General features: G+C 38.4%; 1 protein-coding gene across 4 annotated transcripts; it reads right to left on the bottom strand.

Moving 5' to 3' along the window:
* Positions 1–770: 770 nt before the first annotated feature.
* Positions 771–27,185, bottom strand: mybpha (myosin binding protein Ha). Of its 4 annotated transcripts, none has more exons than XM_081386374.1 (13): positions 26,895–27,182; positions 25,277–25,321; positions 24,970–25,035; positions 23,915–24,046; positions 23,047–23,214; positions 18,800–18,888; positions 18,516–18,711; positions 18,208–18,347; positions 16,015–16,174; positions 11,510–11,646; positions 5,431–5,617; positions 5,145–5,190; positions 771–1,053 (listed from the first exon to the last, which is right to left on the bottom strand). In XM_081386374.1, exons 1-12 carry the CDS (start codon positions 27,085–27,087, stop codon positions 5,159–5,161), a joined length of 1,545 nt encoding a protein of 514 aa, XP_081242500.1. In that variant the 5' UTR covers positions 27,088–27,182; the 3' UTR covers positions 771–1,053; positions 5,145–5,158. The 4 variants fall into 4 exon arrangements, with proteins under 4 accessions (XP_081242500.1, XP_081242501.1, XP_081242502.1 ...); XM_081386373.1 differs by having other exon boundaries at positions 781–1,053; positions 11,510–11,679; positions 26,895–27,123; XM_081386375.1 differs by lacking the exon at positions 25,277–25,321 and having other exon boundaries at positions 11,510–11,679; positions 26,895–27,185.
* Between the last annotated feature and the right edge of the window lie 32 nt (positions 27,186–27,217).

Here is a 27,217-nt window from a genome sequence, read left to right as displayed (position 1 = left end):
CCAATCACCACATCATTCCAACCAGCTGTCACCAATCAGCATGAGTGTAGGCCTATATGTATATAGCCTATATATACATGTATATGTATATATAGCCGACTCACCTATGTTCCTCTCAAGTTTTCAGCATCCCTGCACCACCCTGTCTCACACTCGCCTGGTTTGGGCCAAATTTCGAGCTCTGAGTCCTCTCCTCGGACAGCATGCCAAATACGCTCTTTAATCTGATTATTTGTAAGTGTGAACTCGTAAAGTTGTAAATAGAGACATTTTATGTTCTCTGATGTTCAACTGAGGGTGCTCTTGCTTCTACCCCCATAGAACCGGGCCTGAAATTATAAGCAGAGCTAATGCTTTACCGGTTTTAAATTAGGGGCAGAGTAATAGTTTAGAATTTTTTTGATATACCATAGCATCAGCAACAGTTAAAAAAGCACACTATTAGTAGGCTCTGACTAAAGGTCAATCGTGTCACCAGTGTTGTTATTAACTGATTTCATCTGTGTGTATTTGCAGACAGTTCCAGTTAAAGCTTGTTCAATCTATGTAAAACCTTTGAACAAGCAGATAAGACCACAAGTCATATATTTAAAACCCTTCATGTTTCTAAATCAACCATCCTGCTGTTATCAGAAACAGACTAATGGTGACAGCATCCGGTGCGGTACAAAATTTGACATACAATAGGATTTTTTTTCTTTGTTCACTGCAGCACTATTATAATATAAATAATTATATTAATTATAATTTATAGATTATTATATAATATTGCAATAAGATATGTGGGTTTATTATTTTATTGGAAACACTCTCAATTACAACGAGGGATTTCATCATGAATAAACAGGTTCAGACAACTAAAGTGACACTTGAATACATGCAAGAAATATAAAACTAAAAATACGTATTTTACGTAACACTAACAGGTTGTTGCTTTTAAGCCAAACTATCCGATGTTTCTTGTATTTTGTTGAAAGAATGAATCACAGAAGCGAGTCTGAGCCTCTATTATTGTGCACACTTCAGCTCGTCCTCCTGCACCACTGTAAACATCTACAACAGGAGAAAGAGAGAAGAAAGTGTGTCAGTACCAGGAAACTCCATTCCCCAGAATGCATCTGTTAAACTAAACCAAATGCACTGAATATGTGAGGGACTGCAACAGTACTGCCGGTCACTGAGACATATTTTATATTGATAGACATGCATTCAAATAAGGTTATTTCTTATACTATTCGATATATAGTACAGGAAGACTAGAGTATTTGTATACTGGTATATTGTATAAATATTGTAGAGCTATTGTAGCTTTGCTCACCATTGTTATTCTATAGTAGGGGTGGGCGATATGACCTAAAATTAATATCACGGTATTTTTCATCTTTTGAACGGTGACGGTATAATATCACGGTATAACTTTTTAGCCTGCCCTGTCTCTCTTTAGTATGTGAATAAAGTTAATATTTTTATAATATAATAAGTAAATGGTATAGGTATCCTTATCAAAAAGAGACATGGGAGAGTATTATGCATTCTCAACATTTATTTTGCAAAAAACCTAAAGATCTTACTTAACAGTGTACAACAAAACAAAAATTAGCAGTGTAATAACTAGGGCTGTTTTCGACTAAGGATTTTCATAGTCGAATCTGATTCGTTAGATTTTGCCGTAGTCGAGTGATAGTCGAACCTTTTTTTTTTTTCTTTTTTTTTAGATAGCAGCTAGATTTTTTCCATTTCAAACAAAAGAGCTAAAACACATATATCACACATATATCATAACATTTCATAAACATGAGGAGCAATATGAGAGAAATTTGGTGATGGTTGTTTAGGTACATTAAACCACGTAACGCACATGAGAACCGCGTGGAGTCAACTCGCACATGAGAACCGCGTGGAGTCAACTCACAGCCGCTCCGCAGCCCTGCTGAAAATGTGAAGCAGAAACGCTTAATATCAGATAACGTCCATAATAATTGGACTCCGGGTTCGATTTTTTTTTTACCATTTTCAGTGGTTATGAGGAGCAATATGAGAGGGAAATTTGGTAATCGTTGTTTACATTAAACCACGTAAAGCTTTTTAACGCACATGAGAACCGTGTGGAGTCAACCCACAGCCGCTCCGCAGCCCTGCTGAAAATGTGAAGCAGATTTTTGAATACATTTTTATTTATTTACATTAGTAAGCGTCTTTCAAAACATGACCTGCGCGAAAGCGAAAAAATAAATAAAAATGTACCCAGCCCTTCTGAAAATGCGAATGCATCTCTGTCCCCAGCACATTTCAAACCAAACTGACGCCCATGTATTCGACTATGAGGTTCATAGTCGAATCAGACCTCTCCGAATCGAATCGTCGAATCCATTAGAAGTCAGCCCTGTTATTTAGAATTAGATATTATTGATGTAAATGCAGCCGTTCAAGGAACATAATTGATTTATTACGGTATTGACGGTATTAGAAAATCCATGTCGTGGCGCAATGTCACACCGGTGATGACTATGACACCGGTGTACCGCCCACCCCTATTCTATAGCATTATGTCCTGCTGCTCCTTAACACGAGAACTGCAAAAAACAAAAAAAAAACAATGATCATCACAGCATTACTAGTCCAACACGAGTTTAGTATAAAATATCCAGGTGAAAGTGAGGGTACAACTCAGGTACAACTCAAACTAAAAGTCCATGATAACTAAGACAAACTGTGACACAGCCACTGTGGCTAGTGGTTTACTAGACACTCCGCATTTTCACTGGTCACAATTTTGGGGATACCATGGGGAAAAATGGCCATGTAGATATTTTTAATATTATGTCATAATTTGGCAGCAGGTGTATTAGGCTGCTGTCACTTTAACACACAGATCCATTATACTGTTACACATGAGTTTTCTTTCTCAACTTTTTACGTTCACTTAAAACATTACTGACTGTGTTTATGAATACTCGCCAAGACCGGCATTTTGACATTATTTTGTGTGTATTTGACTGTTTAAGCACAATAAGCAGCGAAAACCTCAATTTAGTACTGAGAGGCAGCTTTATCTGCGCACACTTAGGGTGTGAGCACAAAATCTGCTGGAATGAGTAAAATTATGCGCAATAAATGCTATACCATGCTGAAATTCAAGCCCTGTAACACCAACAATATTCATCCGGAGCCAATGAAACGAGTGAGTGAGGGGAGGCGGGTTTGTGTGTCACTCGCTGTCAGAGAGATGAGAGAGAGAGAGAGAGAGAGAGAGAGAGAGAGAGAGAGAGAGAGAGAGAGAGAGAGAGAGAGAGAGAGAGAGCACAGCGGGTATCGTGTATCTATTCGGCGGAAAATGAGTATTGGAAGTGTTTCAGATATTTCAGTGATATATATCGAAGAATCTATATTTTTGACAAGACTTAATTGCACTTATTTAAGATGCCTTTTTAAAAGGCTAAAATTGAAAAATGTATATATTATATATAAAAATTCAACCCTCAAAAGTGCAAAGTAGAAGTGAATGCGTTAAACACCACTGCTGAAATACACACGCATTTGGCGGGTGCTAATGTCAAGCCTTGGTGCGTCTTTAAAATTGGCATGAAACTTAGTGATACTCTTTTCTTCCATATTGTGAAATATATATTATTATGATGAGTTAAATGGCTTCTTGAACAAGAAAAAACGTAGGATGGGAGTTTGTAATTGGTGGATCTCATGTGAGGTTATTGTCCCGCCCTCACACTTGTAAACACGCCATTAGAGAAGAGAAGAGATGTTGCTGCAGGAGGGAGGGGAAGTTACTTTGATTAAAGATTACACATGAATAAAAAATATATATAATTAACGATATGCACGGATAAATCATTTGTAATTAAAACTGCAATATTCCACAATTGTGAATTGCCAATTTTGATTTGATGGTGACTTTAAGAGGGTAGGTTTATTGTTACATTAAAAAGATGGTATGAACTTGTTATTTTTCTTCGTAACTCTTACAGTTCCTAGGTTTTAGGTGTTGCTTGTGCATTCAAAAAACTAATCTTTCAGTGCTTGGGAACCAAACTTGAGGTGTCAACTTGAGGTCTGTCCGGCAGTGTGAGGCAATTGTCAGAAGTCATTGGTGATGTGCTGTTTTCCGCTCTCTGCTCTCTGCCAGGCCACAGTTTCATTTTTAGCCCACATAACCACTAACAGTCACTCTGGCCTCTTTGAGTTGAAGCGGCTACATTCTCACAGTTTGCAGCCTCCTCCATGTATTGGAGTCTCACAGCGGGAAACAGCAGCCAGCACATGTCAGAGACTCTCTGATAGGGATGTTAGACGCACAAAGTCTACAATAATGTTTCGTCAGGTTGTTTTCCGTGGGTTTCTCCATCAATTTGTTGCATTTTGCCAATTTTTTTTTTTTTTTTACATGTAACTTTAGATTTTGATATAATTGCATGATGCAATTATAAAAAACTTAATAAATTAAAACTAAAACTAAAGCTAAAAACTAAAACTAAATAAATAATAATTATAATAATAATTGTTTAACTGTCATTTAAACCTGATGCTGAATGTCTTTCAAAGGTCTGAGTGGTGAAACCACAAACCGTTCCTGGAGGCATAGTGTGCATTCAAAATGAGTTACTACATAAAAGACAAGCTTTTGATGCACATCAGCTTTTCAGAGTTATTTGAGTTATCTTACAGAGTGTAACTGCATGTCCATGGTGGAAAAAACAAGTAGTTGTTTTGAGAATCAATGTTTTTTTTTTGCAATGTGACCACAATTACTACAATAATTATAATACAAATAATAATAGATTTTATTTCATTTTTTACTTTATATTTTTATATTTACATACAATTTTTGTACTATGTTAAAAATAGTAAATAATATTTATATATTATTAATTCATTTATATATAAAAAAATTGTGTTGTCAAATTGATTAATCGCGATTAATCTCATCGAACCAAAGTTTTTGTTTATATAATTATAAATGTATGTGTATATGTATTTATATACACACACGCATGTGCACGCGCTCACACGCACACACATATACTATATATAAAAATAATAACATACACATATATTATTATAAAAACTTATGTTAAATGAGATTAATCACGATTATGTATTTCAATCTAAACCATTTTTTATTTACTGACCTGTGCACATCATCTTATTTAACTTTTTCTTCTTGGATGGTCACCTCTGGTAAAAGAGAAAAGCAAATTGTCATCAACATATCTCTGTACCCATCCAGTACTCACACCCACACATTATACATGCTTTAAAACAACTCAAATTAATCATAGTCAGCACAAAAAATGCTCGCTTGCCATTCCTTTCCAGGATAAACACCTTAAAGGATCAATGTCACTATAATCAGCTGAAAATGCAACTTGTAGCATATTAGCGTGTCAGGCAAAGAGCAAACGATCCTGTACTTACGTTTGACCTCCAGCCTACAGGCAACTGTAGCCTCACCAAGGGAATTCTTGGCCCTGCAAGTGTAGACGCCACCATCAAAGCTGGATGGTTTGCGGATTTCAAGCGAGCACACTCCTTGGTTGTTGATCTGCCTGTATTTGGGATCGTTCCCTATGACCATCTGATTCTTCAGCCACTCGATCTTAGGCTGCAGACAAAATACATGTCATTTCAACTGACTTAGTCACAACCCAGCAAACACATTTACGTCTGTGCCACGTTGCATTTATACTATGGCAACGTTGCTGTCTACGTGCTCGCAACATTGTAACAACGTAGAATTGTAAGATGCGACAGGGCTGTAGCAACGTTGTTGCGTGACATTCAGCAACTGAGAGACGACGTTCAAACATTTTTTTTATGCTAGATATAGATATCCCCCATTTAGCATGTTATGTTTTGAGGTTAATTTTTAATTAGTCAGATGTTAGATAATTATATACTTTTAAAATATTGTGTGTCATCATTATTTAATGGGCCTAACAGTAAATAAATTATAATTAACACCTGCAAGTGTACACTTTGAAGAGTAAGGTTACGTTAATTAAATTTTATTAAAACTGCATATGGTAATCAAAGTGCACTTCCAAAAGTCATACATATGTGAAAAAAAAACCTAAATAAACAAATATTCAAATTTCTTTTACGTATAATAAATAAAACATAAAAAGAAAAGGCAGATCAGAACATTTAATGAACAAAACCGGGTTCTGTACATAGCAGACAGGGGAGCATAGTCGAAAGCCGGGCGATAAAGGTCAGTAACCGGAATCAGTCCAGGAAACATCAACAAATCCAGAGGAGCAAAGAAACGAATGAGACTAAATAGCAGACAAATCAAAGGAAAAATGAATTTATTTTTTCTCTGTGCGTTTACAAAAAAGGAAAAAAACATTAACGTGCAACAAGTATAATTATAATATCATTAAAGGGTACATAACATGCACAGTTTCACCTAATCTCATGTTAATCTTGAGTACCTATAGAGTAGTAGTGCATCTTTAATATCTCCAAAAAATGTTTAGTTTTATTATTTTTTATAAAAGAAAAATACAGCTTTCCAAATCTCTCCGGAAAAAGCCGAGGTCCTGGAGGCAGAGCTATAGAATCAAGCGGTAGAGTTGATTTCCAGCAAAAGACAGAAATCTGATCCAGTTGTACTTACATGAATGGGGTCTTTTATCACTGGGACCGCTCCACGTTTTAATAGCAAACGATTTGCAAATCCAGCGTCGAGGCCTTGTTAATAAAACATTCGTCACTGAAATGACCAGAACACACAACCGCACTTGGTACACTCCGTTGCTGCCCCGGAAAAACAATCTGCATCCACTGTTCCTGTAACACTGGGTTCTTTGGGAAGCTGAACACGGTAAGCTTTCCCTCACATCCAAAAACACACTTTTTTGGAGACATTCTTGAACAAATCCTATGCAGCGCTGGCTGCCGATGATTTCCTGTTGAAGTGCGTTGATGTGCGCGGTCTCGCTCTCCTCTGGTCGACGTGTGCGCGGGCGCGCTTTTCCGAGAGAAATGCTCATATAAGGAGTTCCACTCTCATCTACGTCATTAGAACCACGATAGAAAAAAAACAGCCGAAACTTGTACCAACCCGTAAGTAAGATTTTCGGCACAGAAATTCTCCGTTATTCTTACAAAATATTTTTTTTTAAACTTTGCCCATGTTTAGCATGAGAATCCATCTCTTTAACACTGTAAACAACTCTGAATACATGAAACACCATTGTACCCCCCCTTTAAAGTAATTTTGGATTCATTAGGGCTTATAACTTTTGGCATTAAGTTAAAATATTTGTCATACCTGACCAGAAGATGTTCAACACTTTTCCTAACGGTAAGGATAAAAGAATATCTGAATACTAAAATAAATATAGCTAACATTAGCATATACTGTAATTTACACAAGATCGCAAAATCCATGAATTATCAGCTAATGTTATTATGTCCCTTCAGTTAGACTGAACAAATAAATATCACATTAGAAAAGGAATTTGTAGGTTGTGTTTAGGGGTGTGCGATATGACGATTTTTGATCGTGGACGATTAAAATGTCTCCACGATCTGCTTTTGAAGAAATATCGTAGAATCGTGCATTATATCTGTTCTGGCGCCTCTGTCCCAACATACTGAACAACGCGACGTATATTCACATAAAATGTTAACGCAGCGGAACAGGAGACTGCAGTTCACAAAAGTTCATAATTTGCATGTGCGTTAATGCCTTGTCGGTTAAACATTTAATTCGCGTGCTGATGCACTGTTCTAACGTATGCGTTTCTCAGCGCGTAGACATGTGAAACACATGCACTAAAAGCCTGTCTACCAGTGCCTGGATACTGGACTAAGTTAAGTTATCTTTCGAGTCTTATTGTGCTTATACTGTTAAATACACACAAGGTTTACATAAACAAAGTCGGTTATGTCTAAAGTGAAAGCAAACTTGAGAAAATTGAGAGAAAATCTGCTTGTCAAATGCGTGTATGTATATTAGACGCGTCGCGCGCAGCTCTTAAAGAGACAGTAGCAATAGTAAACACGCTGCCGCTTGTCCTTAAAGAGATAGTTCACCCAAAAATAAAAAAAAATATCTCATCATTTACGCACTCTGTTGTTTCAAACCTGTATTAATTTCCTTCTAATATTTTCTAATATTTTTCTAATATTAATATTTTGAAGAATGTGGCTATCCAGCTGTAGCTGGTCCCCATTGACTTCCATATGAGAAAAATATACTATGGTATTCACCGAGGTACATCCACTGTTGGTCATTCTTCCAAATAACTTTTATTTTCAACAAAAGAAAGAAACTTATTCAAGTTTAAAACAACTTGAGAGAGTAAATTATGATAATTTGAATTTTTAGGAGAACTATCCCTTTAATGTTAATAAAACAACAAAATGCAAAGAGAAAATCACTCAAATCACTTGACTGATAACTTTAATAGTAGCTTTAATAAGTATCAATTATTTTGTTACCTAAAGCTTTGTTTTTAAAATATGGATATTAGTTTGGCTGTAATTCTCAGTCACAAAATAGTAAAACCAACATAAAAAGAATCGTGATAAAATCGTTAATCGTGATTTTCCTGAAAAAAATCGTGATATGATATTTTTGCCATATCGCCCACCCCTAGTTGTGTTTGAATAACTACTTATCTTGTTAAGCTAAGGTAAATTAAACGCAATTAAACTTGCTCTATGAAGAATGAGACAACACACTGAGCCCAACGGTCGGTTGAAATTTAAAATGCTGATTCGCGCTTCAAACCACTGAACGGTGGTTCAATGTCAACACTATGACCAAGGTTGGGTACGGATGTGCCCACGTTCTGTGTTTGCTGGGAACTAACATCAGCAAGTCATCCATTAAACTGGACCATTTCACACGCATGTTTAACACAGTGTCGTTTAAACACTCTTGCAATTAAAGAAAATCAATTTTAATAAGGTGTAATTAATACATGGATGACAAACTGAGAGGCATTTAAAAACCCACAGTAATGCTGTGAACTAGTGTAACTGAAGCTATATAACCCAACTCCAGTGTTAATGCTTCCCTAGCCTCATTAATTTTATCCCTCACACACACTTAGAGGTGTCATGGTCCTTATATAAAATGTCACACGTCTCAGTCCCTGAGTTTCTGCCTACTCGTGGTTCATCAGCTGCACTGCATGGGTCAAATTTACAGAGGCATTTCAGCATTCTGTTAGCACATACTGTAGCATTATGATGCTAACTGATGTCCCACTGCTCCATGGGTAACTTTCCAGAAAAGAGAAACATAGAGCTCCTCTGGGATCTAATACCTTTGGTTCCACACACATATTGAGTCCACAAGATGCTATTTTTTTTTCAGACATCAAGCTTGCACAGAATGGCTTATGCAAAGGTGTATTAGGGAAGATTGAGATAAGGTCTTAATTAACGTACACTCCTTCATTAATTAAACATGTTAATGTTTAACTCCAGTGAAAACTTGTCGAAGTAAAATCACTTTGAGCAGTTTGATTTTAGCAGTTGAATGCTAGTTGATCCTCATTCAGGCTAATGCTAAATCTTTACAGGAAATAATGGAGTTACAGTTAGCCAAGCTGAAGCTATAACTATGTTAGCTATGCTTTTGAGGACAATGGATGTCAAAAATAGATCTTCAGTTGGCAGATATGGCAATGCACAACAGATCGTAGCAGGGATCTTGCTAATTGACCATCTGATTATTCTGTGCTCATCTTATATTTTCGAAAAAATGTAGCATGTGTTGTTCAAAGATTATGCTGTTTAGTCAACTTGCTGACTTTCACATGGCAGTATTAAAGGCTCAATGACACAAATAAGACTGTCTGAGATGAATTAATACATCTGGACGATGAACATCATTCTTTTGCCTTATGAAAACAATTTTCAATGGGAGGAATAAGGTAACATAACAATCCTGTTGAGGAAGCAATTACCATGCAGCTCCACTGGGCCAAATAGTTCAGAGCCAGGTGAAGTGCATTTCCAGTACATAATCTTTCTTTCCCCAATGTTTAGTTACTGTACATTTTCACACTATCACCAACTCTTGTGTCCCAGACGTATCCTGTTTTTGTAGCACCAAAGTAAAAAAAACTCACAAGTTTAACAGTGTCAACTGGTCTAGATAAACATGATGGATAGGCACAGTTTCACAATGATGGTGGAAAATAATCTATGGCATGTTCTCCAGTGGCTTTGACGGTTTTAGGTTTCCAACTTCATCCAAAAACCTCAAGACACCCTGGAACTGGTTTTGTGCCAAATAGAATTTGAGCCCCATCACGACAATCTGGAGCAAGGGTTTTTGAATTTCACAGTCTTTATATAAAATTCACTAATCCCTGACTATGTGATTTTCTCTCCCCTTCTGACAATGAGAAACTTGTTCATGCATTTGTAACATCTAGACTTTACTATTGCAATAGAGTTTTCAGAATTGAATTCAAGATCATCTTATTATTCTTCAAATGTCTTCATGGTACTTCATGGATCAATTTACCTTTCTAATATGTTGAATAAATATTCTCCAGCAAGATAGCTCCGAATGTCCAATAGTAACTTGTTGGTTGTACCAAAAACACGGCTGAAAAATGGCAAGTCAGCCTTTAGTCATTTCATTCCCAAGCTATGGAACTCCCTTCCTGACAACCTGAACAATTGACTGTCTGCACTTTTAAAATGTCTCTCAAAACACATTTGATCACTAGGGTCTTTCCTTGATTTACTTTTTCTTTTTTTTTTCTTCTTCTATAAAGCACTTTGTGAACACTGTTTTTAAAAAGTGCTATATAAATAAAGCTTTACTTAGTAAAGTAAACTCTGGAACAGAGTGTATTGCTTGGAGCATGTTGTAAATACTACACCCATTCTATCAAGGAAGCCATAACTGTGTTCTTGAACATGTTATGTTCTATCATGGCTTTGAAGGTTTTAGATTTTAAATCCAACATGCCCAAGAGACCCTGGACATCTCTGGAACTTTGTTAGCACAAAATGGACAGCAGGCCGCATCACTGCAAGCTTTAATGAACAAGAATTTTGGAGTGTCCTAGAAGACTACCTCATCAGGATTTGCTTTCAGCCCAGTTTTTGCATCCATCACAGCTGTTCTCGAAACTTGATTCTATGTCCCCCTCCTTGGGAATGACAGGCTAACATAGTCCCCACATGACTGTTTACCAGCTGGCTTTAGTGGTCAGCAGGAACGACCAACATCACTGTGCTTTTTGTGCCTTATGACTACAGCTATGGGTATAATTAAGCTATTTATTGAGCTTGAACCCAAGGACGTTTGGATGTGTTGATACCATCGTTGGATTATTAACAACTGTTGTTTGAATTACAACGATACTCTTTCAGAAGTATATTTGTAGCGACTCATCAGCTAATTCCTGGCTCCAAACATTTAGCTACTGGTTAGTACATTGTCCACAATATAATATGTAAAAGGAGGGCATGGAGGACTATACCAAATCAGCAGAAGAAAGATCATCCATACCTTTGGACTGCCTCGGACTGCACACAGTAGTTTAGTGTTGTAGCCCACAGTGGCAGCTCTGTCGTTGAGGAGAGCTGTGAACTTGGGAGCCTCACTGAAATCGTGCTCCTTGTACTCTGGTGGTTTGTAGACAATACCTACAGGACAGGAGACAACAACCTCAGCCGGTACTGACAGTTGTCCGGAGGGTACAGCTGTTACATGACATTAGGACTATGGATGTGCAAAACTACAGGTTTTAAAATCCATTATTTGGTGGGTTCCAATCAGACACGTTCCTTAGAAGGGGTGCAATGCAAGTTGCAACAGCAAAATATGTCCGTCTGAATGTTTATGGTTGTAGCACCTATGAATTTAAGACATGGGTGTCCAATCCTGCTCCTGGAGGGCCAACACCTGGCTGGAAGTTTCTAGTGATCCTTAAGACCTTGGCTGTATCCAAAATCATTCCTCTACCCTGATTCACTATTCCCTACATTACACCACTGATATGATATAGTCCATTTGAATGAGTGAATGAAATTGAGGGAGCAAATTCGGAAACTGAGAGCAAGACACTGGAATTCATTCACCGAAATTCTCAGAGCATGTGCATTCTTTAGCAGCTACAGGTAGCTTTTAATTGTACATTGGTTGAATACTCATTGTAGAGGTGAATTGAGGGATTGAATGATTGAACTTGATAATGTCCATTATGGTTTCGGACATCATTAAAAATGGTAGTCCCTTCTAATAGTGCACTTTATGGTAATACTTTATTTCGATAGTCCACTTTAGACATTCTATTGACTATACGTAACTTTGCAACTTCATGTCAACAACCAGTCATTGGAGTATTAGTAGACATTCTGCTTAAAGGTGCTCTAAGCGATGTTGGGTGACGCCACTTCTTGTTGGTGTTTGAAGTATTGTCAAACAAAACTGAGGCAAGCTTGACCCTCCCTCCTCTTCATCCCGTCCCCTCCCCCTCCCTTCCGTGCTTCCTGAAACAGTCATGAACCGGTGGCTTTTCCGATGTAAATTCGGGACTTCGCGCGTTCCTTCTCCTTTTCCCTCTTCTTTGCTATTTGTTCATCAGAACGTCGTCTCTTTGGTCGTGTGTCGGCCATATCAAAATTCAAGAGAATATAATTCTAACGTTAGTCGTTATCGTTGTCTAGGACATCTCTCCTCTAGCTAACTTCCCTCTTCATGATTCTCTCTCCTCCACTCCACACACCCCCCTTCATGTGCACGCGCACTAATCCCCCACCCCCCACCCCCAAATCATTCTTGTTGGTTATTGGCTGGAACACTGTGATATTTCGTGGGTCCAGGCTGGCCCAGTTTGTTTTGTTACCGTTTGTGGAGCCTGGGCTGTCTACAGAGACCGTGTTTTTTTACAGTGTGTTCAGGGGACAGGCAGCTAGCGGATAGTGAGGAGATGTTTGCTGTATGTGACAAAAAATGTTTTGGCCTAAAAAACGCGTGACATCGCTTAGAGCACCTTTAATATCTGCTAATATATTATGATATTTTATTATATTTGATGGTCCCCCAACTGACATTCAACTGACTATAAGTAACTTTGCAAGTATACTGTATGTCAACTTATTCTACTAACCTTAACCTAACAGTCTGTTTCTAATCTAATGAGAGTTATTTGACATTACTTTAGACATTAGTTAATTATAGTTAGTAGAATGTTTAAAGTGTACAATCGAAATAAAGTGCAACCCACTACATAAGGATTTTGGACACTCTTTGATTAGCTGGTACAGGTGTATTTAATTAGGGCTGAAGCTAAACTCTGATGAAAGGTGGCCCTCCAGGAGCAGAACTGGACCGCCTTTACTCAAGGCAGTGGTCTCTAACTCAGCTCTTGGTGGGCCACTGTCCTGAAGAGTTTAGCTCCAACCAGCTCTCTAACTCACCTACCTGGAAGTTTCTGTCTGAAACCATAGTGGCACGAGTTAACTCATTCAGTCTCATAATGCACCACAATAACGAGTGTACAACTGATGTAGGCTCAACGGCTAGAGAATACCCAAAGTGTACTGTGAAAGTCGTGTCAAATAAATGATCGCGTCTGACCAGATGGCGAATCATCCATCCATCCATTTTCATAAAGGTATACGTTTATTTTTAATTGATTATTATATTTGTTTAATTAAGGTTTATAAATGCTAGTTTCCATAACAGAGTTCCAGATAATTTTTTGAATTACTACTCGAGCTGCCAGTTTGCTAAGTTTCAAATGATTATTCAACAGCAAGCACAAATTATGCAAAAGCAGCAGCAGAATCTCACTTAGTGTCCGAATTCACTTACTCGTTTTTATTCACTCCTTCAAGTGGACTATATTAGTGGAGTAATGTTGGGAATAGTGAAGAGGGTATAGGGGGTGATTTTGAACACAGCTTAGTAATCCTGAAAACCTTGATAAGATCAGATGGGTTTTAATGGGATGGGTTGGAGCTAATCTGCAGGTTAAAGACCACTGGTTTAAGGGGAAAAGAGGTTGATTGCCCGATGAGTATAACTGTATAACAGCTAAGGCATTGCAAGCTGCTAGCATGGTAAAGCACTAAACATATCAAAAACCTATCATCATCATCATTGTTTTCATAAACATCAAAATGAAAAAAAAAATAAAGAAATTTAGGTCAATTATTTGATCTCACTAATCAGCTAGAACTTTCTTGGGTGACAAGTTGAAAAGTTGGCCATTGTGACACCTCCCTAATTGTTATATTAATACATATATTATATCATTTATATGCAGCAAAGATAGCATAGAATGTGCTAACCTAAAAGCCTTGTGCTTGCAAAAAGCTTTTGGCTCAGGATGGAAGGTTACAACAGGCTGGAAGATAAGAAACGTAACCAGCTCAGTGTCAGCTACTTCAGGATGTAACAGCTATACTCATGCAGAGAGATGACTGATGCATGTTGCTAAATTATTGTCAGTTTTGCAGCACAGCAGCGTAATCCATTTTATTATGCAGACCCCATGTACCACTGATGTGAGGAACGATAACTGTCATTAGCACTCAAGGCAGAGCCAAGTCTGTCTCCACACAGTGAGAACACTTAGTGCTGTATGTGCTGTCAATGTGTGCTGCCAACAAAAACTCACAAACTCAAAACTCAAAAACTTTTTTTCCTTTTTTTTTTTTACAGTTAATTTAGGAACAGTTAATTTAGTTAATTCAGTTAATTAAGTTATTAATATGAATTATATCAATAAGTAAGTTAATTTGTAAGCTGTTTGCATCTTGCCATATAATAAAGAATGTGAGGTTGACCCTCTTTTTGGAGGAGGTGTTAGTGAGGCCAGCAGGGGGTGCTCACCCTGTGGTCTGTGTGGGTCCTAACGCCCCAGTGTAGTGACGGGGACACTATACTGTCAAAGAGCACCGTCCTTCGGATGAGACGTAAAACCGAGGTCCTGACTCTCTGTGGTCATTAAAAATCCCATGGCATTTCTCGTAAAGAGTAGGGGTGTAACCCCGGTGTCCTGGCCACATTTCACACATTGGCCCTTACCAATCATGGCTTCCTAATAATCCCCTTACATTGAATTGGCTCCATCACTCTCTCTCCTCTCTCCACCTATAGCTGGTGTGTGGTGAGCGCACTGGCGCCGTTGTTCTGTGGCTGCCGTCGCATCATCCAAGTGGATGCTGCACACTGGTGGTGGTTGAGGAGAGATCCCTGATATGATTGTAAAGCGCTTTGGGTGTACAGTAGTACATATGAAAGCGCTATATAATGCCTCATTCATTCATTCATTCATTCTTTTTGAATATTTTTGTGGAAACCCTGTACATTAGAAAGGTATACATTTACAGCCTGCAGTTATGATAGCGAATTTAATTACTTAGCGGAAGAATTGTTTATTGTGATGGTTGTATTTATTTCTGTCATGGCAACTCTCCATGTGTTTGGCTTAGTAATGGATATGACTGTTGATATATTTGGTCTTGGCTGAATAGTTCTGCTACGCTGCTGTTGCTGCTGTAGAAAAAGTACGGGACTTGCTACTGCCAATACATACATGGTAAGCAAATAAGACATGCAGCTGCTGTACAATATAGTACACATGAATTACTCGTAGCAGATCGATACAGGTGGAGCTGGGGAAGGTGGAGGGCTTCTGAAAGTGCACTGCAACTGCTACAGCAAATGTTGACCAAATATTTGAAGGTTGAGCAGCGAGTTCATTGGCTACTGATTCAACAGGAACCAAACAGCTGTTTCCTAGAGCATGATGTGATTGCAAGCAGACTGAGTTAAGGACTATCAGACTGCGTCATCTAGAGTTTCATGACAGATCAACATGGTTGTATTTTATCCTTCTATTGCCAGCAATAAGCCACCCAAGACCATAGATTAGTAATTTTACCTCAGTCAAGCCATGTAATGCATGAATTGTTGTTTTCATTTACTTTTGTTCAGAAACCAAGTTAACTTTACATAATGGGAGAAGTTTGAAGTGCCATAAAATAATGTTGTGACCTCACCTGTTTTCTGAATATGAGCAGCATCTTTCGTTACAGCAGCAGTCTCACTCTTCCCAACCTTGTTTTCGGCAAAAACTCTGAAGGTGTATACATTTCCCATCACAAGGTCAGTGATTGTGGCGTTCAGCCTGTGGAAGTGCTCGAGAACCGTGAACCAATCCTGCCAAAAACAGTAATACTTTTAGTATGACAGGACATCATAGACTATCACTAAATTGAGCACAAGCCAGGGAAATATTTCCCTGTGGGTTCCATCCGATAAATAAATCGTAAACAAAGTGCTTTGGCAAAAGTGCTTTTAGATGAAGTGTTTTTGTACTGTACAGTATGTTCTCTAGACATCTTGTATTCCCATCAAACTAGCTGTTTATATCATGATTCACATCATGACAGTCAGAGTTATGAGATGTCATCATGGAACTCTCTCTCTCTATCTGTCAGCACTTTACACATTCCCAACCTGATGATCTCCCGCCAAGAAGTCATCTGACCCATGCCTCGAACACCCAGATACAAGCTTATAGATAGACGCGTCATGTCCATATACAGAGTCTCAAGACTCTTCGTTTAGAGATACAGACTTGACAGGAGGCTAAATTAAGCCTTGCTTAAGAATGACGACATACATCCCACTTAAAAAAAAAAAAAAAAAAAACATGTTTTGAGGAGGATTCACTGCTTGCCGTCAGTTTTCACTGTGGTAAGTGGATGTGGTTTAGGCTATCAGAGCATGAACACATCTGCCTGAAGTTACCTAATACAGATTTTCGAAATATTGACCGTCACCTTCAGCAGGTCAAACTCAGTATTACGGTATATATGAGCTGATTTTGGTGGCTTTCAAAATAAATAAATAAATTAATTCTATAGTTTTTAATAAGGAGAAACTCACACAGTGGGTTTCAAATTAAATGTGGAATACAGTTAAATATTCCGCTTTTAAATTTACCCATCACAAAATCGGCATGGGGGAAATCTTTTGCCCTCACGCTAAATTCTTGATCGAGTAGATTCCTAATGAAATGACTTAAACTTGTCAAACAATGGTAAATGTGGCTGCATCTTTAGGTTAGGGAAATATATTAGTTAGTGGAATAAATATATATAATATATATAAATTTATACAATGACATTTTTTATTTTATTTTATGGTTTTACACTAAATGTGGGGCCATAGGCGAAGTGTGTGTAAGGCTGGGCCACGGATTCAAGACTGTTTTATCACTCAAACCACTGCTTCTGATTGCTTTTAGAGGGAAAAGCTGCCCATAACAACTGGTCGATGATCAGTAATAATAGCATATTGGAGAAACAGATTAGATGATTGCGCTCTTGAGAGCGTCAAAGGTTTCTATTTACAGTGTGTTTTGCAGTGTTGAGCAATGTAGCCAATCACAAACATATCTGTTGATTTCTTGAAGCAAATCAGACGTGTTTAAATTAGAATCCACTCCCCATTCAAAACGCTTGAGTTTTTGTCCAGTGCGGAGTTCCGCATTCTCACAAACCCTCTCTTTATAAGTTAACTTAACAAACAAAGTGTATACATTATGTAGGCTAAATCAGAGATTCATTGTGCAGTCAGCTTAATTGATTAGTGGAGCTTTGTGAGATTGCAATGAATTGAGATGTGTGACTGCTTTGCAGTGATTATAAAAGGAACGCTCTTTGCATGCTTTCTAGGCGATATAATCCATTCAGAATTTGAAGAAAACTTTTTGCTGCCTTAGGTAAAGCAATGGTTATTTATAGTCGAACTGCCATGTCAGATAGCATACAGTAGGCTATGCTTGCTTTTCTTCTAATTATAGTAGTTTGTGAACATAGCCACTTTAATAACAAATCATTTATCAAGAGCGTTGATAAGCTACATGACATGTATACTGTTTCATGACACTCTACTTTAAATGTGCATCTAAATGACCTCTGATGTGGGACAGTCCAGATCTGCAGGACTGCAGACATCTCATGTGATTAAAAATAGCTCCATTTAATTTCATGTTATGTTCATTTTATGTTAGATAACATACAGTTTATTAAAGTGCAATTTTTATCACCCCAAATAACATTGTTCCTTAGATAAATAGGGAAGTACTGTAGTTCATTTTCTGAGAGCGGAACTGATGGACGATGTGCTTGCACATTGCTCTTGCGTTACTAGCTCTATTAATGTGCCAATAATGAGTTTCTTACTCCAGTTTTCTTGTCAGCCTTCTGAATGGTGTATCCAGTGATCTCAGTGTTGCCGTTGTCTTTGGGAGGGGTCCACTCCAAAGCTGCATTAAAGCCCCAAGAGTCGACTAGCTTGACAGATGCAGGAGGACCAGGCAGATCTACACACAACCATTAAAAATGATTTAGCCTCCTTAGTATGGATCATTTTACACTGTGAGGTCTTACTCTGTACACAGAGGTGTCAAGGAATGGACTAAGAATGAAAATGCAAGGGGGACAGAAATAGCCAAGGTCCAAGAAGAGCTCTAGATCATAGCATGTCTCACCGACAATCTGAATTATGAGGGTAGCCTTGTCCTCGAAGCTGTCGATCTTCACGGTCATCTCATATTTGCCAGAGTCGTCTCGCTCGGCCTTGCGGATAAACAGGATGCTATCCTTGTCGCTGTTGCGGATATTTATCTTCTTCGTATCCAAAGGCTGGCCATCCTTGGTCCAAGATATCACAGGTTTAGGTTTGCCCTACAAAACAGAGAATTATCGAACACATTAGAGCATACAATAAGCACGGCTCTGTTTGACATATATACATATCAAAATCTGAACTTACACAGAATGGGATAACAAGATTGATCTTTTCGCCAACATGCTTGACGTATCTTGACCTCAGGGCACGGGGCATGCGGATCTTGGGTCGATCTGAAAAACAAATTTAGATGTATTACTTTTGAGATCATATTAGATTAAAACGGTCTTATATGAGCTGTTTTTGTTGGCTTGTATTTTCAATAAAATAAACAAAACAAAATAAATTAAATTGGGCTTCTTTTGAAATGCATAAAGTGTTAAATTACACAAACTGACTTTCCTAAATTTGAAAATGGAAAACTCATAAAATATAAAACATATTTAATGCTTACACAATTATTTAAATGGGTTAATGATTAACTTCATTTCGACAGGTTTATTCTCGCCATTCTGTATATTGGAGAGAGCACATGGCACCGTGTCTTAGGTCACTGTAGTTCATCCAGAAATAGATTTATGAGGAATGCCAGACCGTCTGCAGGTCAACAGCCTTCATATTACAGGCCAGTCTCATCCTCATTACTAGTTGCTCTGTTTCTACACTACATTTCGTTAATGTGAAGGGATGATGTTCAAAACAAACAAAACAAGAAAATGTCAACTAAATTTATAATTGAAACGAGGATGTCTGTTGGTGAAACTTTTGACTTTCTCCGTCTATACCAGTGGTTCCCAAACCCAACATCCATCTGCGTACCCCCTCTCTTCCACTTAGACTGCAGTCACACCTTTTCCATTAAGGGACAATATTTGCCCCCTTAAATTGATTTCCAGGTGCATTTTTTTACTTTATAAAGGCAGAGTTTTTCTAACACTATTAAAGGACAAACTGCATCTAGTTGTATTTACACACTGTTTAATGCTGCTCAGAGGAGGCTTGAATGCAATTATGTTATAAATAATGTTATGAGAATGTTTTAAATAAAAAAATAAAAAACTTTTCAATAGAGAAATATGAAGTGGTGGTAAAAATGAAGTGATACTTTTGACCACCAATAGATGATGGTAAGTCACTGTCCTCATAAGTGAGTCCTAAGGTGCTTCTCATGTCTTATTTTTGCATCCCTTTCCTCATCTCCTTTTCTTGTGTCTTAGCTCCACCCCTTAGGATGCGACGGAAGGATTCACCTGTGCATTCTCGCTCATGACTCCTCAGGAAGCTTCCTCACTTCTCGTTCCTTGTCTCCCCCCAGGGCAATTAGAGAATTGAGATGTCCTTTAAGATGGCTGAGTACAATTGATTTCCGGGTCACCGGGTGGAGAACGGAGGAGCGAGAAAATGAGGAAGCATCAACTTGAGTATTGAGAAGAACCCTTGCCTTGTTACTGAATGAATGAATGCCTCAATGGGTGCTTCTCAATACTCAAATTGATGCTTCCTCGTTTCCTCGCTCCGCCGTCCTCCAGCCCATTATCCAGAAACCGATCAAAGTAAGCCATCTTGAAGGAAATCTCAATTCTCTAATTGCACCGCGAGGAACGAGGAGGGATGAAGCCTCCAGATGAGTGTCGAGTGAGGATGCACAGGTGTATCCTATGCAGAAGTCTTTCTTGTCGAGAAACCCGACTTGCTTATTATTACTTGCTTTATTATTATTTATTATGAATTTCTTATATAACCAAACTTCAAGGCCAGATCCCTTGAGCACAGCTGATGACACTGTGAAGTGACACTTGAGGGATCAAGAATAGTCCAATATACAAATAAGCTTCCCTTCGATTCCTCTGTCCTTATATTATTTCCTTGAGTCCTTCCCTCGCAGCCAAAGGGGGTGGAGCTGAGACGCGAGTAAAGGAAACGTGGATGCACAAATAAGAAATGAGAAGCACCCCAAGTGTATTTACGAATGGGTCATTGAATCATTGACTCTCACGATTTGCTCAATTCGTTCACTAACGAAACACTGCTGTGTTGCGTGGAAACAGACAACAGTTTTGCTGTGCTTACTTCATTGTAAAAAATAGTAAACAATACTGACAACATTGTGTTTAAAATGTACATCACCTAATATGATCTTTTTGTTTGTTGAACTGTTCAATGTCACATTTGCAATTGTGCAGATATTCGGGAAAAAATGCATTCTTGCTCGTATAAATATCAACATTAAAAACAAATCGTCTTAAATCGATCTCTCTGGTCTCTGTCTATACTGTCTATATTTGTTCTCCATGCTAGTAAGTGCTAAAACCCCACTTGTCAAAAACAGCACTAATGTACTCTGCACACAACCTATCATGCACAGTGCTCATGTGGATGCAGTCAGTTTTGACCACAAAAGATGAGGTGGTTTGATTGGACGTCATGTATTTGACCTTTTATGGCACTACATTTTTTTTCTGTTTTTACCCATGTTTCGCCTGTTCAATACATCAGTTTTAATGTTATTTTAAGGTGGGGTAGAATTAAATGAACAGCAAAACCTTCAAAAACATTTTATTCAGGTATTCACCAGTTTGGGAACCACTGCTCTAGACAACCATGTGCCACCCAGGACCTTTGACGTCTCTGATCTAAATCTCTATTAGCTGTCCTCTCTGAGCACATCTGTTACCATTAGGGTACAGCCTCCCAAATCTATCCCACCAGACCTCTAATCCTTACTTCCCAGGACTCCAAAGTTCGATCATTATTACAGGAAACAATTGACGCCTTTGGAGCGACACACATTGCTGAGCTGACATGCTGGCATAATGCTTGATTTGGGTGGCACTGTGGGACGGCACAGTTGGCTTTGAAGGTTCACATTCAGCTCAACTCCGGCTTACTATACCATACCTGACCTACTTTCTGAAATGCCTGTGCTTGTACGTGTGAAAAACCTAATCCTGCTTCTTCGATCCCTTTTTGCAGTCCGTGTTCGGATATGTAATCCTGTTTGATGTCTTGAATGGCTGCCACACACCACAACATTCACCTGCTAAACCCAAATGGATGAACAGATCGTTCCCGTTTGGTTCTCCAAGCCAACATGCCTCCATATCTCTTTTTGGTCAGGATTGTTTGACCTATTAACAACTTGAGTTGATTTCAAAATCTTATGTGGGTATTTGATTGTTTGGTTTAAATGGTCCTAGCATTACGGCAATGTACTTTACAAAATAAATAACAGTTCAAAACACACAGAATTAAGCCAAAACACAACAGCCACTAGCTGGCCATGTCAACCTGGAAAGCCAGATTTGTAAAACTCTTACTCTCAACCCCAGGCCCTGAACATGTGTCTAAGTTGTCCTCTCTTATCAGCGACCCTGGCTATTTCTGATGCCTGATTTGATATAATTGATATCTAATTATCTGAGCAATTCCAAATTTCATAAATAAAAGTAACAAATAAAATAAAAAATCTGTTCAATATTAAAGTTTTTTTCTTACTGTGTGCAGGGTTGCCCAGTCTGCGCAACCAAACTAGCCCAATTGCCAATCAAAAAATAGCCCCAAAATATCCAAATGAGGTGTTCACTACTGAATTTGAAGGTTTGAGGGTGTTGGAGCGCCAAAATTGTACGCTCCGGGGGTTGGAAATCAATCAGCAGGAAAAAAAAAATCAACACACGGCAACAACTTAAAAGTAGCCCAATTCCATGGCAAAACCACAGACTTGGCAACACTGACAGTGAGTCTTTAGTAAATCCATTCCTGACAGTAGTTTTTTCAATGCCAAAAGAGGGTTTGCGCTGACGCAGGCTGTTTGTAAATCTGGCCCAATGATTCAAGGTCAAGCTCCACCAATGAAAGTGGTCAAGTGCAAGGGCAAAGAACCAAGCCCTGAATATAAACACTGTACCAGCAATGAAAGCAGTTCATACAATCCTTTAGCTAGATAAACATTCTTATAAATATACACCATTATGCAAGTACTACACTCCATTTAGGAGGGTAATCTACAGTATGTGTTTAGCTCAGATTGCACTGACAGCCCTAGGTCTTTATGTTTGTAATTTAAATGCTAATGAAAGCTCTTGTCGGCGCAAGCCAATGGGATTTATATACCCACAGCTGTTGAATCCATTGAGGGCAAGAGAGGTAGCTAAAAGCTGAGGCAGTGCACTTACCCCAGCTCCTCTCACTGTAGGGAAACACATACTGTCATCTGAGCTTCGGCAGTAAGCCACATGAGCCAGGGCTCATAGAATACACTGAAAAAGTATAACACTATGAAGTAATTAGTGTTTGAAGTAATCAGACTCTGTGAAGTAACCAGAGATGATTCGTCACTTTCATCTGTCCCCTACACATGTGGATCTTTTCAGCGATGCATAGACACTCACCCATAATCTCACGGACGGGGACGGGCTGTGGCAGGACGACGGGCTCGCTACGGCCTCCGACATTCATGGCCACGACACGGATGTTAAGTAGGTCTCCGGTTGTCAGGCCGCTGATGACAAACCGGTTGGACGTGGTGAGTTCGGTATTGGCAGCAACCCATTCAGAAGCTGTTGAGTGTAAAAATGGATCGATGATAATATAACTATTTCACAAAAAACAAAAACAAATAATTTATTAAACACTTTAGCTTAATATTAAATTGGGGTAGATTTAACGGCAGTTTGACATGAACAACTTTTGGAAAGTTCGCATGATATTCCATGTACAACTAAAACAATAGTTTTTAAAAGTACAATCATAAAAATTTTAGCATTTTAATACATTTAAAATTAATTTAAGAATTGGTCGCACCACATGACCATGTAAAATCAACTTGTGAAGGCAAGAAGGTGATTAAATATTAAACGTTACATTCTCAAAATTTTGATTATACATTCATAAACAAAAATTGAAAAACCTAAATATTGATGTGATGCATCAACTACCCAGTTAAAGAACAAATATGAATTTCCAAACACACTAGCAGTGATGTCAGTATTCATCCACAAATCTAAATGTGGGATGTGCAGATACGGTGACAGTTGGTTGAAAGCATCCCTTCCTAATAGGGAGACTTACAGGGGCGAGCTATAAATCAGTCTGTGGTGACATTTTAAAGACAGGTGCTATTGCAGACTGTCATAGAACTCACTTTTCTTGTGACATCTGATAGTTCTACATGGTTCAATTTCAAGATGAAGGCATGATGATTGAAACACTATCTCTAATCTACAGAGCTTATTAGCAATACTGAGAGGATATACACACATCCTTCCTTGCAGTATTCTACAATGTATCCGTCCAGTCCAGAGCCAATGTTCTCCGGGGATCTCCACTTAAGAGTGACTGAGGTATCATTGACATCATCCACGCTGAGGTTCTGAGGGGCACTAGCAGGCACTGCACATTCATTAGAGACATAAAAACAATCAATTCATATTAGAAAAACACATGAACTTTTATAGAGATGGATGGATGGATTAGGTGGATGGATTTGATGGATAAATGGGTGGATGGATGAATTTGGTAGATTACCTGATTGAATGGATGGAAGGATGGATGGATTGGATTGATTAATTAGGTCTATTGATTTCATGGATAAATGAGTGGATGGATGGATGGATGGATGGATGGGGTTGACGGATGGATGGATTGGGTAGATGGATTAGGTGGATTGCTGGATTGGGTGGATGGATTGGATGGATTTATTGGGTGGATATATGGATTTGGAGGATGGTTTGGATAGATAAATGGGCAGATGGATTGGATTGATTAGCTGGATGGATAGGGTTGATTGGATGGGTGGGGTCCATTGGATATATGGTTAGATGGATAGATGGGGTTGATGATGATGGATGGATTGGGTGGATAGATGTGGTTGATTGGATAGATGGTTGATTGGATGGATGGATGGATTTGGTGGATGATGGATGGGTGGATTGACTGATTGACTGATTGACTGATTGATTGATTGATTGATTGATTGATTGATTGATTGATTGATTGATTGATTGATTGATTGATTGATTGATTGATTGATGTATGGATGAACTGGGTGTATGGCTGGGTTAGGTGGACTGACTGATGGATGGATGGATGAACTGGGTGAATGGATGGATTAGGTGGACTGATGGATGGATGGATGGATGGATGGATGGATTGGGTGAATGGATGGATTAGGTGGACTGACTGATGGATGGATGGATGGATTGGGTGAATGGATGGATTAGGTGTATTGATGGATGGATTGTCGGGATGGATTCGGTGAATGGACAGATTAGTTGTATTGATGGATGGATGGATTGGGTGGTTGGATGGATTACCTGCTGGAGGAGGTGGTGTTGGTGGTTTAGGGGGTTCTTCTACAGGTGCAGCTTCAGCAGGAGCAGCTGATGATCAAATATGCAAGATTATTCGGATTCAAAGTTATATTTATTTAAATGCGTCATGGATTTTACTGCCTATATGCCGATAAAATCATAACAAAAAATATTTGAGACTGAATGCGACTGAGAGTGAACTGTAGCCTTATGAATTGTCATTTTCTAAAGGGTGCAAGTCAAATTACAGTGTCTGTATCCAAACTGAAATCGAACAATTAAAAATGATAGCAAAAGCACAATTTTTTACCCTCAACTGGAGCATTAGTGGAAGGAGCAGCTTCATCAGCAGGACCTAATAGCAAATCATTAGTCTTCCATTAGAGCAGTGCTACTCAGGAGAGATCGCTAGATACCGTTTTGAATAAACAGTCTTTTTTTTAGTAATGGTAGTGTAGCGTCATGGAGCAACAGTATTCACTAGCAGGAGAAGCGCCTTCTTCTGCAACAGAAACTTCAGCAGATAAATATACTTATATATTGCCCTCATGAAGCAGTCACAGCAACTGATGTTTAAGAAAATTCAGGTAAAAAGTCATGCCATATCAGCATGTAGTGAGACACACTCTTCCACCACAAGCTAATCTTGATTTGACCACACACATGGTTGGTGATTAGTAGTTTTTGCACTCAGCACAGCAAGCCATTTTACTGAAGACGTAACAACAGGTGAGGGGAACCTGTTTTGACCCTAAGATGTGGGTTAACGCCACTTAAAATATGAAAACTGAAAATGAAACATGATCTGAACATTGAGATGCTTATATAATGCTATTTCTAATGCAAAAGTGAAGTAAATTTGACAGGGCACTGATAATCATCAGTGTTTTTGTTATAGCTTTACCCTATACCCTATACCCTATACCCTATGTCCCTAGGGGCAGCAGTCTAACCCTGAGCAGCAGGGGTCGAGTCTAGCGTTACATGTTAAATAAATGTTAGAATATATTAGGTACATGTTAGTGGATAGGTAGTCATAAATTAGAACGCTTCTGTAAGACAAAGTCCAATGATCGACAGGCGCTACAGTACATATTTATAAGGGACCTCTAGGGTTAGACACATATCAGGGAAATTTCTACATCATGTACATAATAATTAGAATAATCAGATTTGTGACAGTTCGGACTTTCGGTAGCTCATGTTGGATTCTCTTAATATATATATACATATATATATATAATTTTTTTTTTTTTTTTTTTTTTTTTTATCTCCTGTATGAACATTGGAAGTTTAAGTTTCTATTTTGTTGTAAAAGTCATGATTGTAAAGCAAACACCCAAGACAGAAGTTATCTTCCAGCAGTTTGTGGATGTTTAGAATGACAATTCCATTTTCCTAAATTAATAAAATAGTTGAACAAGGGGACATATTTTAATCATTGCCAAAACATCAATTTTTACAACAGTAACTTTAGTAACTTTGTATTAGCCGCAACTGTCGATAAATAAATAAATAAATAATGGCAAAATGGATAAATATTTATTTTATTTTATTAAATTATATTATTAATTTATATTTATTGTAATTTTACAGTAGCAGCAATAACTGTAGTAGGCCAACTATGATGTAATGGCAAATTATTAAGTAAATTTAGTGAAGAACATCGTCAGGTTCCCATTGAAGTGAGTGGAAGTAGTGCATGTTGTTCAGTAGGGGGCGTGAGTGAGTCCTCGAAAGTACAGATGATACATTCATTCTTTCACTGCAAGACAGCTGACAGACGTCGATGAACACAGTAGGCAATTATAAACATGACTTAACGTGAGTATCAATTTTACAGTATGACTGTTAGTATTACTAAAATAATCTTTGTCTTTTAAATGAGATGCCGTTATTACGGTTAGGCACACTTATAAATTGAGTACCTTCAGGAGCAGGTGCCTCTGCAGCGGGGGCAGGTTCGGCCACTGCCTCTTCAGCCGGAGCTTCAGCCGGGACAGTCTCGGGCACAGGAGGCACCTCAGCCGGGACAGTCTCGGGCACAGGCTCTGCCAGCTTCTCCTCTTTTGCAGCAGCCTTCTTGGCTGACTTCTTTATTGGTGCTGGTTTGGCTGGCATGATGCTTGGGAGAAACTCAACAGGATTGCCGGTCTTTGAATTGGCAATGTCTTTTGGGACGTTCAATTTATACCACCTCTGAGTATGAACCTTCGGGACTCCTCCTCTTCTTTAAATAGCCTCCAGTACA

The sequence above is a fragment of the Scardinius erythrophthalmus genome (genome assembly GCF_964197995.2).
Source record: "Scardinius erythrophthalmus genome assembly, chromosome: 15".
Lineage (NCBI taxonomy): Eukaryota > Metazoa > Chordata > Actinopteri > Cypriniformes > Leuciscidae > Scardinius > Scardinius erythrophthalmus.
Note: the sequence above shows the minus strand (reverse complement) of the source record. Positions and strands in the feature narration are given on the sequence as shown.